This window comes from Betta splendens, chromosome 4, assembly GCF_900634795.4.
Source record: "Betta splendens chromosome 4, fBetSpl5.4, whole genome shotgun sequence".
Taxonomy (NCBI): Eukaryota; Metazoa; Chordata; class Actinopteri; order Anabantiformes; family Osphronemidae; genus Betta; species Betta splendens.
In genome coordinates this window covers 2594649-2612218 of record NC_040884.2, presented here as the reverse complement: position 1 = coordinate 2612218, position 17570 = coordinate 2594649, and the positions used below count along the sequence as shown (strand labels likewise).

Genomic DNA, 17570 nt, shown 5'->3' with positions numbered 1-17570 from the left:
TTTCATCAAATCTTTGTGATCAGTCCACTGATGTTATATTGGTTTAATGTTGTTCAATGTGACTTTAGCATTAGGAATAAACACACACACGTAATGATTACGCTAAAAACAGCATCAACCACATCCTCTAAATCTGATGCAACTGTTGAATGTAAAGGACACTTCCTCTGTGAGGGACAACCTCACAGTCTCCCTCCAGTTATTATTACACATTAACAAGCTGTAGTTTTACAGTTTTACACACGTTCATGTTTGTATGTAGAAGATTACATTAGATTTTTATGTTTTACCTCAAACACTGATCCTAAATCATCAGGTTTGTTGAACACAATCAACTATTACACAAACCATAGACATGGGGGCGATTTGAGCATTGTCTGAACTGTTGCTGCATCTTTGCTGATGTGTGTAACTGTCCGACGGCTGTGACGCAGCTGCAGGACTGACCACTCGCCCTCTTCCCTCCGATGGCCGTCAGCACTTCAGCATCTTTAAGCTCTAATCCTCACCTTCACTGTGTCCGTCCTGCTCTTTTCAAAGTCCGGCCATGTCGCTGTGACAGATAAACATGGAAAGGCTGTTTACATATGGACATTTCTGTCCACACCAGCATTTCCATGTCTTTTATGTAGAAGTTGTTGAAACTTGCGACATCAGAGATGTTTGTTGCATCATGTGGAGTTTTACAGTAGCTTCACCCTTCACTTTGCCTGATGAATGTTAATGTCACACTGGCTGAAAGTAGCTCCATGAATTGTTCATCCTCTGATTTATCTGAGCAGGAATGTGTGATCATTAATTCTCAGCATATTTTGCAGATTTATTCATTGGAGGAAAGCTTTGAAAGGGGGAATTCTGCTTTATTTTGCAGAGGAAGGTGAGGTTTTAACATTTTTTTTGTTCAATAATTTGGTAAAAATATTCAATCAAGGTTCAAATCAAACTTTCATGGACTCATATATCACAAACATTATGACAGAAGATGCAACTTTGTCCAAGCAATTCTTATAGTTTCTGTTAAACTAAAGTTAAAGTTAATTCACTTCTGAACTATTGAGTTTCATCAGAATCTGCTTCATATTCAGTATAACTGTGAGAATCACAGCATCGCACTGCAGTGTAGCGTTGATAGGTGAATATTTTTCTGATATGATTGACAGCTGGATGGCCAAGTCTCCAGCAGGCGCACACACACACACACACACACACACACACACACACACACACACACACACACACACACACACACACACACACACACACACACCAGACTCACCGCGTGTGTTTGCGTTCATGCATATGGAAATGCTGACGTGTGCATAATGTAAATGTGTGTGGGGACGTTTGCTATATATGCGTGTGTGTTAATGGCCAGCTTCAGTGTAAAAGCATTAGCATTCAGGACTTTCTAAAGGCTGCCTTGAAGCCACCGGACTCTCTCTCTCCCCCTCTCCTCCAGCTCTCGCTCTGCCCCCGGCCTCTGTGGACGGGCTCATAATTAAAAAGCGCTCGAGCTCTTTAACACGAGTGGTATTTCTGTGATTTAGATTAAAAGGCCCAGATTGATCAGATAAACATTGGAAGTCATGTTTCTTTGCCACTGAGCGCTCTTCCTCCTCCTCCTCCTCTTCCTCCTCTGCATTCTCTCTCAGCTGCTTCCCTTCCTCTTCTTCACTCTTGGTCCAACTGCACTTCACCGTCACCTGTCAAAACACCACCTCTGGCTGCTTCAGTGCAGATGTGATCCCCTTATAATCTGAATTCACTGTGCAGGAACTCCTTTGTCTTGAGTTTCGTGTTGTGTGAATTTCCACTGTTTGCGTTTGTCTGTTGTTTGTCTGGATCTTAGACGTGTGATGCTGTGCGTTTGAACAAATGTCAAGAGTTTCACTCTCCAATCAAAGTTCTTAAAGCGTTGCTTTAGTAACAAAGTGAGTATTTACTCAGCCTCGTTCAGTTCGGCTCTTTTTTACTTTTTAACACCCTCCGTGTGACATTGTGAGACGCGAGGCCTCGCTGTTAATCCACTGCATGTGTGTCGATATACACATGTTGGGGGTATAAGGCTGCAGCGGGGGATAATGGTTACAGAAGGAGACTGATTCTGGGAGTGTGTAGCTATGAAAGATGCCAGACGAGGGGAAATGGGATTCTTTGCTCCCCTCTCCTCACCTTCCCTGCCCTCTATTATTCCCCTTTGTCCTCCTCCCCCTCGTCCTCGCATCTGGAACCCCTGTATCTCCTGCAGCTGTACCCTCACACCCCCTTGGCCCCTGTGATAGACAGGGTGTCCTCACCTTGCACTGATCACTGACATCCAATATGTTTGGCTTGGGATCATCCCCTGTGTGTCTATTGTGCCTTCCCTTAAAAGCTTTATTGATTAGCCCTGAGTTAATTACAAATTACATCAACCGTGGGCAGGCGGAGGTGACTCGCACGGCGTCCGGATCCGTCCAGGAGACACACACCTGCGCCGCGTCTCGGCCTCGGGTCACATTAGTGCACCTGATGTGTCACCCGTTAACATCCACGCGTTGGTGACATTTCACAGGGGCTTATCTACGCGTTGAGGGCGTGCGGCGCCGTCTGAGGGACGCGAGGAAAAGTCTGGAATTAAAAACAGGAGGTTTTGCAAGACACGGAGCACATGCACCAGAATACTTAAATGTCTCACACTGCAAAATAAGGGATTGCGGCAAAAGCACCACAGACCTGAGGAGGTTAAGGAATTCTGAACTCTAGCACCTGACCTGCCGTACCCCCCCCCCCCCCCCCCCCGCACCCCCCCCCCCCTAAAAAAACACCCAACCTGTCAGGCATTCTTTATTATATTATTATTGCTAATAATAATGCCTCTCTTCCTTTTCATGCCGTGTCACTTTCTCTTTGACATTGCCGTATACTTTGTGCAAAAAGGAGAACGGAGCGAAAAAATCTTTATCAAATCCCCATTCTGCGGCTTTCAATAAGGCAGGCCATTACCTCACTGGCGCTTTTGTTCGGCCTATACAAGAGAGAACAAAATGGTTATTCAGGAGGACGCTTTAGATTTTTATTGTGGGCTCGCTATTCACAAAGAGCACCGTTATTGTATTAAAAAGAACCATCTGTGGCAGAAACAATGGCTTCAAATTATCTGTGAATACCCAGTGAACAAAATATAAAGCTTTTTCCTGCTCATTATGTGGGCTAAGCTAGGGGGTGGAAGATAGGAGAGGAGAGGCATAGACTTTGCTATAACTGACCTTTTGTTGTTCATTGCTTGCATTCTTCTTCTTTTAAATCCGGCCCCCTTTTCACATTGGTGTCGCCATAAACGGCTTTTCTTGTTGCAAGGGCGAGCGGAAGGGAAGACAGCGCAGCTCCAGACGGCGCCGGGGGCTCCGCGGGGCTGCACGGCGGCCGAGGCGCGCGGGCTGGGCGGATGGAGGCGGCGCACGGACGCACTACGGACGGACGGGGCTCGGGCTGCCGCTCCACACCCGCTGCTCTGCGGCCGTCGACGGGAGCCGAGCCGGGCAGACCTGGGCTCCTCGCCGGGACGCGCTCGCGGAGGAAAGAGCGAAATGGCATCCGCTTGAGTTCGTGCCATTGAAGGCGAGAGGAAGACAAGTCCCAGACTGGCAGTAAGTCGGAGTGGGAGAGGAGACGCCGGGGTGTGTGGCTGCGTATGTTAGTTGTGGTGTGTGCGCGCAAGTGGCGTGTGTTTGTGTGTTAAACATACACAGCTGAGGAATGACACACCGCATGGCATCACGAGCTTCACTCACTGTCTGTTGCTCGTCGCAGGCTCCGTAAAAAATATTATAAGTGCAGTTTATTATTTTTTCCTTCTTTGATATTTAAACCTAAATAATATAAAATTAGTTTTACAAATTAATTCAAAGTGTTTATTTAGATTTCCGTGCTTTTTATCATCTTAACAAAGACCTTTTTTTACTCTCTGAACGTCATGTTTTAAATCAGTGATAGCTGCCGTTTTACTATTTTCATGTTGTAGTAGTTTGGCGTGTTTAAAACCTAATACGTCGCCCGATGTTGCGCTTAACCTCATATTTATATATTAAAACATTTTTATAATATAATTGTGCAATTTTATAATTGCACTAAAGCAAGTGTCTATTCATTGAATATATTAAAAATGAACTAAAAGTCAGATCATAGCAGACTATTCTTTTCTAATTTCTCTACTCCTTTACTAATGTCTTCACGTGTTTCTTTTATTCCCACCCTTATTTTTATTTTGTAAATATTGTCTTATATGTTTTCCATAAATATCCTCGCTCGGGTATTAATAATGTTATGATAAAGTCTTCCTGGCCGAGTCTCCAGCCTCTGGTTACGGCCCCTAGTGGCAAGAATAGACACGCTTATTGTGATTCCACCTGACGTCCGTCTCTGTCGTTGCCACGGCTTGGTTCACTTTCTCTGGGTTAGTTTTTATTTATTGTGTCGTGCGTTTATTTCAGTAATATTGGCGTTGGCGTCGTAGCTCGAGGCAGGGTTTTATTTGCGTTGTGTTACTTTTTGGTTACGGGGCATCTGACGCTGCTCAGTTGTATGGAGTAAAGCTCGTTTCTCCTTGTATTTCGTTGCTCTTTTGGTGTCTTGTTTTTGCACAGATCATATCACCTACATTTGTGCGAGCACAAAACCTGTATTTTGATATCACAGCGTGCCCCTGGCTCTATTTCTGTCTATCCCAACCTGGTGTAGCAGGAGGGGGCTTACAAGTGGTCCGAGGGAGCCGCCCTGCTAGTTTCTCCTGTTTTTTGTCAAACAACGACTTTAATTCAAAATGATTGTGAATGCAGGGCCATTCCCGGCTGGCTGGGGCCTGCTTTCAGAGAGCTGCAGGGCCCCGCTGTTCCTTTATTATCATAAGCAGATTAGAGGTAGCGGGGAACACACTCAGATGCAGATAGCAGCCGAGCGGCCCATTTCAACCTTGCATTATAATGGACCAAACTGCATGTGTCGCCTCTCGCAGCCTATTAAGCACAAGATGAATCTTATGTAAGGTTGCCGGGGCCGGCATAATGAGATCACGGGGGCTCCGCTCCTCCATTTATTATCAAATGACTAAAACAAAATAATAAGGCTTGATCTATTCACTTTCAATTATAATTTAATCTGGAGGCAGGAATTTAAATTAAATTATTTCAGGTGTATGTACTTGATCTATCTTTAATTACTGGGAATGTCTGCTTGTCGATCCAGACAGGCAGATGCGTGGCTTCACTTTTAGTCCTACAGTTGTTGGGTAATAAATACATTTAAAATTACATGTTGCCGCTACTGTTGTGCCTTTAACGGAACGTCTAAAAGCAGCCACTCTTCTCTCCTGCCCTCTTTGAGAAAAGCCTGAGCAGGCTTTGGGGTTCGTGCGCGCAGTTCTCCGTTCGTCCAGTAGGCGGCGCTGGTGCCACGCTGCAGGACGCTTTGCCATCCAGATGGAGGCTCAGAAAAAACATGCAAAAACAAGTGGCACCAACACACCCAACCCCCAAAAACTTTAGCCGTACTGCACATTAGATTTACATGAGTGGATGAGTTGGCTTTAAATACACTTCCGACGGTTCTGTGCTGAATTAATCTCGGTCTGGTGTCTTTAATCCATGAATCTAGTGAAGCAGGTGGAGCCTTCGTTTTTATTCGCACTAATTGTCTGACGGGCTTGTCCCTGGTTTTATGAAAGATCTGCGCCTTTTGTGCAAACACACTTTATCTCAAAATATTCCTCACCTCCATTTCTGCACCCTCGTGCCCCCCGTAGGCCGAGCCCCCACCCCGTCCCTACAAAAGCCTAACAACAACAGCAGCACTGTGGCAGTGGAAGTGAAGTGGAGTTGAGTCTTTGTCCGGACAGATGTAGCGACAACATCCCAAACAAAAACCGCTTATTTGTGGTGAGATGAGCCCGTCTGCCTTCTGTGTGTTGGCATTCAACTTCACTAAACAAAAGAACTGGGGGAAACATCTTGGATTACCTTTCCTCTTTTCAAGCTTAAAAACCAGCCGTGGCTTCTCCCCCTCCTCACGCACACCCTCACGCGCACACCGCCGCCATTCAACGCTTTGAGTTCGCTAACAAAGTTTATTTAAGTGTCGTTATGTTATTGGGGCGGTAAGTGGGGGAATTAGTGACTTTTTTGGCTGTGAACAACAGCAGAGTCACGGGCCGTGACATCATGTCAGAACAATAAACCTGATGATATTGACGCCACCAAAGTCAACAGGTGACGAATTTGGATAATTTGGCGTTCAGTTTATTTTGTAAAGAGTAAACGTTGCTCGTTGGCGATTTTAAGCAGCGTGGCTCATTAGACAATAAATAGAAACATTAAATAATTACCGTATTATTTTTAGGAAAGTTTCTTCTACTAGTTTACTTGCAAGACGCCACTTTTCATAATTTCCCAATAGCATGCGTCTATGGAACTTTCCAGGTGCTTCTCCCTCTGAAAATGATCATGGAGCGCAATCATATGTATACACTCAGAGAAATGTCTCTATAAGGCTGGAAATAGTAAATATGTGCTCTGTATCTGCTCCTACGGCCGCGCGTGCTCGGAGGGGGAGCAGAGCAGACCCCGCCTCTTTATGCTAATTAAGGTCTCCCATTGGCGTGTCAGGGGAGCAGGCCGGCTGTGATTGGCCAGGTCGAAGCCATTTATTCTCTGACAGCCCCGTCACATGAATGGTTGTCTATTAACTTGTCCAAAAACTATCTGGAGTTGTCAAGGCTCAGGCGGACAGAGGCGAAAAAGTACAGTTTGTTGATGCTTTTCGGAGAAGCCACGGGAGAAGTTTTGTGGACACAACATAGCAGGGATCTATTGGGAGAAAGCTCTCTGTCACACACACGCAGACACACACGGTCGCAGGCACACACTCTGACACACACTCGCTGAGAGGGAGTGCGTTTGGAGACGCGGCTTGGCGCTCGTTGTTTTTTCCTTTTTTGTTTTATTTTTTTGTAGCCACAGAAAAGTTGCCGAGAAGATCGACAGGTAACACTCAGCCGCAGCCCGCGCGCCTCGCTGTCCTGCCTCTGGCTTGTGGAGTTTGTTTCTGTGTGTGTGTGTGTGTGTTTTTCCTTCTGCTCGGGAGCTCCCACTCAACGCTGTTCCTGATGTATAACATGATGGAGACTGAACTGAAGCCCCAAGCTCCCCAGACCAACCCGGGGGGCACGGGCACCACCAACACGTCCGGCACCGGCAACAACCAGAAGAACAGCCAGGAGCGGGTCAAGAGACCCATGAACGCGTTCATGGTGTGGTCCCGGGGCCAGAGGAGGAAGATGGCGCAAGAAAACCCCAAAATGCACAACTCGGAGATTAGCAAGAGACTGGGGGCCGAGTGGAAACTTCTGTCGGAGAGCGAGAAGAGACCCTTCATCGACGAAGCCAAGAGGCTGCGGGCCCTGCACATGAAGGAGCACCCGGATTACAAATACCGGCCCCGGCGAAAAACCAAGACCCTCATGAAGAAGGACAAGTACACCTTGCCCGGCGGACTGCTCGCTCCCGGAGGAAACGGGATGGGCACGGGAGTCGGTGTGGGAGTGGGGGGCGGACTGGGCGGCGGCGTGAACCAGCGCATGGACAGCTACGCGGCGCACATGAACGGCTGGACCAACGGCGGCTACGGCATGATGCAGGAGCAGCTGAGCTACCAGCACCCGGGGCTGAACGCGCACAACCCGGGCCAGATTGCAGTCCATGCACCGCTACGACATGAGCGCCCTGCAGTACAACACCATGACCAGCTCCCAGAGCTACATGAACGGCTCCCCCACATACTCCATGTCCTACTCCCAGCAGAGCACGCCGGGCATGACCGCCCTGGGCTCCATGGGGCCCTCCTCGGTGGTGAAGTCCGAGTCCAGCAGCTCCAGCCCGCCCGTCGTCACCTCCTCCGTCCCACCCGGGCTCCGCCCCGGTGCTTGCCAAAGCGGGGATCTGAGGGACATGATCAGCATGTACCTGCCCGGGGCGGAGGTCAGCGAGCAGAGCGCCCAGACCCGGCTACACATGTCCGGCCACTACCAGAGCGCCGTGCCCGGGACGACGATCAACGGCACGCTGCCGCTGACGCACATGTAAGAGACGCGGAGCGGCGCGGAGCGGAGCGGAGCGGAGCGCGGCGAGCGCGACCGGCGAACTTTTATAAGAGAAACTGTGGACTACTGAACGTCGGACTATTTTTGTACAGAAAATTTCGGGGTGGGAAAAGTTGTATAGAAGTCTCCGGGACAAGGACACACGACCCTTTTTCTTTGGTTTATTTTAAGGAAGCTCTAGGAGCGGTAGGAGATCCCATCTTCTCTGCTGGATAAGGTTTGGAAGACTAGAAAGTGGGAATCGCAATCAAATGTTTTATTATTGCAAAACACCTTTTGTACAGTATTTATCAAAGAAACATTACAATCAGTTGAAATTGTTTGTTAAACTGCAAGAGGTTGCGTTTTTCTTTTCTTCTTTTTATATAAAACTGCTCCAGTTCTGCAGAAAAATATTAAAAGTGAGAAATGGCAGAACTGGGAATTATATGGGAGCGATGAGTTAATGCTCCTTTTATTACTGCAAACACTGGAAAGAAAAGGGACATAAACCAAGCAGGTAATGCTGTTCTTCATTTGAGGTCAATATTACTAAACATTTTTTTTGTCAAAATAAGACAATTGTTTCTCATACAGTTTTAAAGATAGGTTGTTAATTTATATTTCCGTCTCCCACTATTCATCTGTTAGACATATGATGCCTGTGCTCTTTATTTTCTAATTGATTTGTACAATTTCTGTATATTTACTGTGATATTTTAAGTTTTTATTTCAAAAAAATTCATTCCCGTAGATGTCTTTTAAAATTTGTGGCCTGTACGCAGAAGCCAACCACTCCATGTATATATATATACCGGAACTAATACCATCCTTATAACAGTTACAATTTCAGCTGAGTATATTTTTTTTCAATATGCAGTTTGAAATGAATAAATTTTGGAAATTTGGATACTTGAATTCGTATGAGTTTTGATTTTTGTTTTCCTGTTTTCGTCACATTTTGAGTTGTCACTCGTTCCTTTCTGCTCACGTTATTTGCTGTAAATCCAACACGGGTTTCTTGATATAACATGGTGCATTTAATCCAAACAATAAGAGTTTATGGGAGCTTGTTCTCCCGTCTCTCAGCCTGTGCATCGTGGTTAACCACGTTTCTATTTTCTAGTTCCTGCCGATGGCCCCGTCAAGACACAGTTTGTTTCCTGTTTCCTAAAAGGGGGAAGAGTTTTCCACCAAAATGCTCAACATCCCCAGGTATAGACCTGCTGTTTCTCCTCTTCTATAAGCACAAAAAATAAATAGACGGAAACGAACCAGTGCTGCGCTTGAATCCTAAATTGTGCGTGAATCTATTTTATTTTGAAATTAATTTCAGTACATTATAATCTGCGTCTTGGAATCTGGGCCTGCTTTTATAGCACGCTAGATTGAAGGAGGATCAATGAGGCAGCGCCAAAGGCTTGTTGTGCGTGTGTGTGTTTTTTTAATAAATGAGCATAAATCACAGTTATTAGCCTGATTCACTTCCTGTAGATTTATGTAAACCGGCGGGAGAATTTATGTCAGTGGTGGATTTTTATTAAAAGACTCTTGACGGTAACAGCTGTATATCTGGATATTTACGAGCATTTACAGCGGCCTAAACTCCAGAGTCATGATGCTTTAGCGTTTCCTCTTGTTTGGTCTCATCTAATAATTTGTGGCATTTTTCCTCCATTTTTGACGCTTTCTCTGCTGGTTCCCTTTTCTCCTTTAAATCCCAGAGTTGTCTTATCAGCCTAAATGTCCAATTAGGCCTAAATTGAAGGTGAGCCCTCTTGAAAGGAGTCAGGCGAGCGGGACGGGCCTGGGTGCGTTTTCTCTCTCTCTGTGTAATAGCTGCAGAGTGTCGAGTGTGGCCATCTCAATTTAATGTTTAATCAAACGGGCCCGCAGTTTCCCCGTTAACCCCTGTTCTCACGGTTCAAGCTCTCCGGTGACTCTCGGTGCAAACCACCACCACCTCGTTCTCCACACACGCACACAGAAGCGGTTTCCAACATGCGCCTCTCTGCCAACCAGGCCGCTATAATAGTCCTTATGATGAGCTAACAGCTCGCTGTGAATTTAACTAACGGTTTTAAATCTGGTGGAGCGTGTGTGTGTGTGTGTGTGTGTGTGTACGCGCAGTGAGGTAGATTAGGGCAGTTGTGTCTTGCAGGCTGGGTCCCGGGGGACCTGAGCTCACATTAACCGGCAGATGAATATTTGAAGAGGCCCCTCGGTATTTATTCGTCCACTCATCCCTCCCTCCCCTCGCTCCTCTCCTCTCCCCCTCCCTCGTTCTCCCTCTCAAGAGGTCAAAGGATCGTTGGTTGCCCTATTAATTATTGATCCGAGCAGCTGAATTGGATGTAATAGCCGAGAACACTGATGATAAACAAATTGTTTCTCAAAGGTCGGACGTGTATAGGCGCATTAAACCTATTTTGCCGTTTTACCGTGATCACCAGGCCCCGAAGGCCCCGCGAAATTAGGATTTATTTCCCGGCTGAGCGTTGGAGCTTTGATGTGGTGGAAAATCTTTATGAATTGATGCAGACAATGCTCGATGTATTTGAAGATCAACTTATATTTTCAGTGCTGGATCAAAAAAGGCTGCAGCTTATTTGTAACGCCTGTAAAGGTGGATGTTGACGCTATCGAGGCCCAGGCTGCTTTTAAACCTGAAAACAAAACCAGGGCTCGTGAAACTGACGCAGCATGTCACCTTCTGGTTATTACTTGAAAAATGATTTAGACGGAAGAAAAACCTAATTAAATCCCGTGTTTACCTTTGCTCCATATCTTGCTCTAATGCCTAAAATATAGATAGGCTTTGTTAATTGGCTGCTGCGGAGCGCTGACAAACTAGGACACGGTCAGTGTTCCCTCTGAAAACACTGATATCGTTTTATCTCGGTGGAAAAATATTAGCCCTCATTTCACCCCTGCGCTTTCCAAAATGTGATCTAATCTCGGAGGCGCTCCAGTTCAAACCTTAAATAAAGGCGCCGCAGAGGGACTCGAGTGTCCAGAACGCTTCGCCTTGTTTTGTGGTGAGGCTAGAACAGCGCGGAACCCACCGTGACGCTTGGGGGGGGGGGGGGGGGGTCCCGCTAAATGCCTCTGATTATGATTTCATCCTAAAGAACTAATGCCCCGTTGGAAGCAGACACACAGGTGTGTTTCGTGTGACGTAGGTGAAGGAGGAGGCCCGGTGACGGCGCTCCCCCGTCCTTTCATCCACCCACGCAGCCGCAGCCAACCACCATCCCCCCATCACCCGCCTGCCTCTGTGGCTGTCGCAGCTCGGGGATGTTTGGACTGCAACAGGTGGTGAGCGCGCGTCTCCGCTCTTTTTCGCCCCCGGTAAAAAAAGAAATCTCCCTGATGTTATCTAACCTGGCGTGTGGATACGGAGCTGCAGGCCTCAGGCTTTCAAGTGGCCTTTATCATAATGTTGAAGTGTTTTGCTGGGCAGGTGCTAAAATGACCGCAAATGGTTCAAGTTGGGCCATGTAAAAGAAAATGCCGTTTATTTAAGGCTTCCGGCGGGTCGTGAACCCTTTCTTGGGCGTGAGGTGTGTCAGGAGGTCACATATTAAACTGCCTCAACAGGGGAAGATGCTGCTAGTTCACGACGCGACCGCGGGGTTGGCTGGTGCGTCGCAGCGCCCGATTCCCAAGTGCTGCGTTTGTTGTTGACATTATATGGGTTTTTAAATTAGGCCAGATGCCCCCGCCCCGCCGCGCACGCCCTCCACAACTCACACATTCGCGCACAGGCACAAACAAAACGGGCTTAGTGGCCTATAATCCCACAAGAGCCACTTTCCTTTTTCACCACGTTGCAGATAATAAGGAGGAGGGGGCATGACGTCACCCACACGAAGTGGTCCACTTGTCCTTTATGCGTTTCCTGCTTAGTTTACTTCGCTATGTTGTCTTTATAACATTAAGGTAACTGCATTTTTTAGAACATAACTAACCGTCATGTATTTGAATAGACTTTAAATAATGAATCATTAATAAAATTTACAACCAAAATTATATGTTACTTAATTATTTATGTTTCTTTAATAGAAAATTATTTATGGTTCTTTTAATAGAAAACAAAATCGGTATTTTTACGCCACTAATAACAAAATACGCCACTAGTCTAACTGTATATTTGTCCTTGTGTGCGTCTTGTAAATAAAATCCGTGTGTTGTTTCTTTGGCCAATCTAGTGCAGACAGCTTCTGTGTGAAGATGCGGGCTCCTGTGCCACGAGGACGCAGACCAGATAAAACCCCCGTAGGCGTAAAAAGTTCTCCCGGTCTGTCTGGAACTCCGCGTCTCTGAGTCCGCCGCTCAGAACGCCTGGAAACGCGTTTCAATAGCAGCGCCGCGGAGAGTTGTGATGTGCGTGCGTGCGTGCGTGCGTGCGTGTGCGCCATTGTAGAATAGAGGGACTGAATGGCAGCCAGTAGCCTGCTGATCTAGCGCAGGTGCAGGGAAGGGAAACGGGCGGTGTGTGAGGAGGGGGTCCTCTCTCGCTCTCTCGCTCACACACTCGCTCCCATTGAATGGGACCACACACTGACACGGACCAGCATGCCATCAGTCTCGCGCTGCTCTCAGGCCTGCATTCTCCGGGGTTCGAAGCCTCTGCGACACCAGGCCTCACCACCACACCCAGCTCCGTCCTCCCCCTTTCTCCCCCACCACGTCACCAGCAGCTTGAGCGCCATTTATCAACTCTGCTCACTGATGCTGACAGCTTTATAGAGTGGCATCATTAAAGAAACGCTCCATTTGACTGCAGACAAACAACGTACAATGCGGATAATTTTTAATTGCATTCTAGCTGCTGCACTGAACTATGCCAATTTCTACATAGCTCAGATATTAAATCCTCATAAGTCAGAACATTAACGTAAAAATTCCCATGATGTGTTACTGTGATAGACTAATCCCCATCTTTACTAAAACTAGCCTGTGTTCACTCTGAGCCGTCACTAACTAACTATTCCTCTGAGGAACCTGGATAGTTTGTGTTTTGAGCCACTGTAGCAATAAAAAGCTGGTGATCTTTCTTCTGCTCTAAAATCAACCAGCGTTTGTTCTGATCTAAATTTAACAGCATCAGGGCCCAGAGACTCGCAGGCGTTATTATGAGGCCCGACAGAGAAGCACACATCGTTTAAGTCATATTTTATCCAATATTAGGTTGTTTTCATTAGACTAAATTGCATCTTCCAATGTGCGTAATATTTGAAAATGTATTTTAAAACACATTTCAAAATAAGCGTTTCTTTATTTGACTTGTTGACGTGTTGGTGATCTCTGTCCCATGACCTTGTATTTATCTCAGCTTTATTATATCTATTAGATATATTTGTTGAAATGTTTTCATTAGTTCTGTGTCAACTATAGAGTCATTTTTTTCTTGTATTAAAAGACTGAAAATGCAAGCGTCATTATGCACATTGTCTTATGACTAATTCGAGTTAATACAGCCATAATGACTGTATAACGACGCGCTAATTGGCCTTTTTTCCTACACAACAATACTGGCAGATCAGCATCTCTTATTATTTAATAACGTCAAACGCTTGGCTGGCCGTGCCCGCTGCTCAGCCTGCTGCTGCTGCTGAGGAGGACAGAGCAGCGGCTCCAGGACACACCGCGCTCATTGAAAATAAAAATAATGCGCATGAACGGCAACCGGATTTCATCTCTAAACCTAATGCAGGTAAAGCATCTTATTCATATTATGACCGATGCGCGCGCCTTTCCTCGCATCGGCTCTGCTCCTCCTGCAGCAACAGGTGACCGCACGGGACGGCCCGTCGCGTCCGCGGCCTGCGGGTGAAAGTGGCGCTTCAGGGTCTTTTGTTGTCCGGAAATTTGGAAGCAGTGTTTACAGATGTCCCTGCTCCGGGTCCGGGGAGGGGGGGGGGGGGGGGGGGGGGGGGGCAAAGGCGAGGGGGCAGGAGAGGATAAACCGTCATTTTTGGAGTCTGACAGAAAACGTAAAGAAATGAAGGGAAATCGCGGCTCATATAAAAATAGAAACACGCACATTCTCTACTTTTATCTCCATATTTACACGGTCTGATTCTGCAACACGTCGCTCGTCTGGAACGACAGGAGCGGACCTGCCGTCTCGCTGCCACCCGTGACCGGCTCCAGAGGCCTGGCAGACCCGGAAGGGGGAGGTGGGGGGAGCGGGGGTGAGGGGGTGGGACGACTCCACCAAATCACATTTTTACAGATTTCGACGCAGTTGGTCGCGCTGCTTTTCTTCGGCGTCGTCACTTGTTGAACCAGGGCGGGTTTTAAAAAGCAGCTTCTCCCTCAGAAGCAGCGTTTGCATAAATGATGCTGTATTTGCGTCCGCGCTCACAAACCGCAGCATTTTATGAAAAATCCCAAAAGAGGCTGCAGTTTTTAATTTATTACCGGAAAATCCTGGTTGATTTTAGCCGAAATATAAAACAGAGGAATTAAAAAATCGAATCAAGCGTCCATGCAGAGGGTTTATACGTTTACTCGCATTGGAATGAGTGTTTTGTAAATATAATCTGACTGCTGCCTATTTTTGAGCTGGATGCTGCTTGTAGACGTTCAGAGATTCCTTCATAGAGAAGGCTGTTGAGCTGATGGGACTGAATCATCATTAACAAGCCAACAGACACAGGAACCCTCACCCCTCCTCACCCACCGACCCTACCCTCTCCCGTGCTCCCATTTCCCAGCATAGACACTAACCTCTTTCACTCGTCCCCCCTCTCTCGCTCCCTCTCTCTCGCCACTGACTCCTGCATACAACAGCACAGTCCATTGTTGCCGGGGCCTCCCCCCTCCTCCCCCTCTGCCTGGCCCCCGACCCAACTGTTGACCAACAACTCCACTGGCACATTAAAAGGAGGGGGGGGGGGGGTGTCCTATTTTAGAATATGACACATCTAGAAATTCAGGAAAAAGTGAGTTTAAACTGGCTGAAATGTTTGGCTTCATTTAAGCGAGAGGCGAGTCAGAGGCCAAACAACTGGTTAGTAACAGGCTGGTGTTACACAAAATACAGCAGGAACATCCCAAACATTCATATTTTTTTAAATTTACTGCATATTTTCAGCAGTGAGGCCAATCTATGCATGTAAACCAGTTAAACGAGCGTGCGCTTGTTTTAATTCACACTTCCATGAACAATGGGAATACATTAAATAAACCATAAAGACCAGTTGAAGTGTGTTGGTGGACGTCAGATGGAGTTACATGCTGTGTTGGTTTCTCCAGGACAAGGTGTTAGTGTGTTTTAAGTCCAGGCTTGTGTTACAAAGTGTCGTGGAGACCGTGCAGTTGTGTGGAGGCTTTGTCACTGACATCGACATGGCAGACACACACCAGCCGCACAAACTGCAAGCAGCTCAGGCTCAGCCTTCAGACGCCACGCGACCCGCCTTCGCTTCTCCTCCTCCACGAAAAGGCCACAGAACCGCTGCTCGGCGTCGGCTGCTCCGCGTGGCCGTGCTACACTGTGAGCGACGCACACACGGCTGATGGAGCGACCCGCACGCAGCGAACAAATCGCGTTGACACTCAGAACATCAGCCACGTGAACGCCGTATCTGTTTCACTGCTAAATTATTCACCTGAGCCACGGACCTCTGCTGCTTTACTTACACGGGCTAAATAAAGGCCTTCTAACGTCAGCAGCAGTGAGAGGTCAGAGGAAACAATCAGAGCTCATGACCAGGATACAGATGCTTTCATCCTTCAGATGATAATATTGTTATAAATAACACCTGGTCTGTGGCTCGTAGGAGTCTGATGCTTGGACTCAGGTGAGGTTGTGTTAATGTGTAATGTGCAGTTTCAGGATTTTCTGCGTTTTGTTAAAAGCATTCTTTTTTGCTCAAAACAAAAGAAATCGAGCGTGGATCCTTTCGTCCTCACATCTCTGCATTTGTTCAGCTCCTTCTGGACGAAGAGCAATTTTCTTTTATGATGCATAAAACCCTCTCAGCCGCGTTGACTGCAGTGTAGATTTCGATTGATTGCATCAGTCACTCTGGGGCTATTCTGGAGCTGGTGACTCTGAGGTCTCCCTCTCTCTGTATCTCTGACAGAAGCTGTTGTTGAATGGAAGAGTGGCCTCTTTCAGTGTGGGTGTCCCCTCGGGGCCAACTGGGAGAGATAATCACACAGGACAGTTACAGACGGACAGACAGATGCACCAGACATGAGTTGTTCCTTCCTGACTCAGGCTGAGGCACATTTGAAGGAATTTCAAATGGATATTTGTTATGACCCACGAAGGATGACTTCACTTTTCTACATTGAGGATAGTTTAGATTTCTAAAACTGTGGATACATATCACAGCATTTCTGTGCAAAACATGTTCAAACTCGATTTAGAGAGAAGTGGAGTTTTTTACTGTTTACACTGACCAGCCACCAACTAAAAGACGTTAAAGTCCAACACACTGAAACTTAAGAATAAAGCAGCAAAAGGCTGAAAAACCGTCAACGTTACAGTGTCGTGATGATGTGAGAACGGATCCACCACATCTGCTGCAAAGAACTGATGCATCTGATGATCTTCATCTACTGCATGAAACGATTCAGCCGGCCTGTTTGCAGCAGCGTGTGTGAAGCCACAGGCGCTCACTCAGTGTGTGTAGACTCACCATAAACTGCATACAATACAATGGGAGTGAGCGTGTGACTGGCCTGTCTCCTACTCAATATGCAGTGTATGGTGCATCATAAGGTGGGACTGGAGTCAATGACCAAATATTCATCTTTCCCAAACAATCTAAACCTTAATTAAAGGAACGCTGGTATCATTTTTGCTTTGAGCGTCTATAAATTGGATTCTTTAACACAGAAGCGTGAGCAGCTGGAGCCAATGTTGGCATCATCCAGTGTCCATCCTGGATGTGCTTCACCTACGTGAGTCGGCACCGTAGCTGTGTCCGACCCTGCATCAGTAAAGAAGTGACCGTAATATGCAACAGGGGAGGAGGAGGAGCCAAATGCAAGATCACCGATATTTCCTCACTGAGGCTCATCTGTAGTAGTTCCCATCACAGTGTTTCTGAGTCCACCTGTATGTGTGTGTGTGTGGGGGGGGCATGGCAAATATAGGGCAGAGAGAGGGAGACGGGTCGGCCTGGGTTGGGTTGGGCAGGTCAGTGCTGCAGCATTTGATTGTAAATAAGAGAGGAGTCAGTTCACACGCCGATCAAGTGACTGCCGGGAACAAGCGAGCCATTTGAATCAGGTGGCTATCTCCCTATCTGAGAGATCAGAGCCCTGTCACCCTCCCCACCCGCCTCCTCCCGCTGCTCTCGTCATTGTGTGTAAGGGACACGCACACACGAGTGAAATGACATGTCCTCCCTGCTGGCTATAAGAGCAGGCGGAGTGGCTGGATGAGATTTCACTGTCTCACGTTAGGGAAGAAAGAATAGGAGACCGGAGGGGG

General features: G+C 47.0%; 2 protein-coding genes across 9 annotated transcripts in view; both read left to right on the top strand.

Annotated features, from left to right (window-relative positions):
- The window catches only part of LOC114853799 (transcription factor Sox-2-like), a 191967-nt gene that overhangs the window by 73475 nt on the left and 100922 nt on the right, over positions 1–17570 (top strand). The window lies entirely within an intron of this gene.
- Positions 4433–9028, top strand: LOC114853794 (transcription factor Sox-2-like). Its single transcript, XM_029147595.3, is given in 2 exon segments — positions 4433–7711; positions 7713–9028. Coding segments are annotated over 2 exon segments (975 nt in total). The 5' UTR covers positions 4433–7138; the 3' UTR covers positions 8115–9028.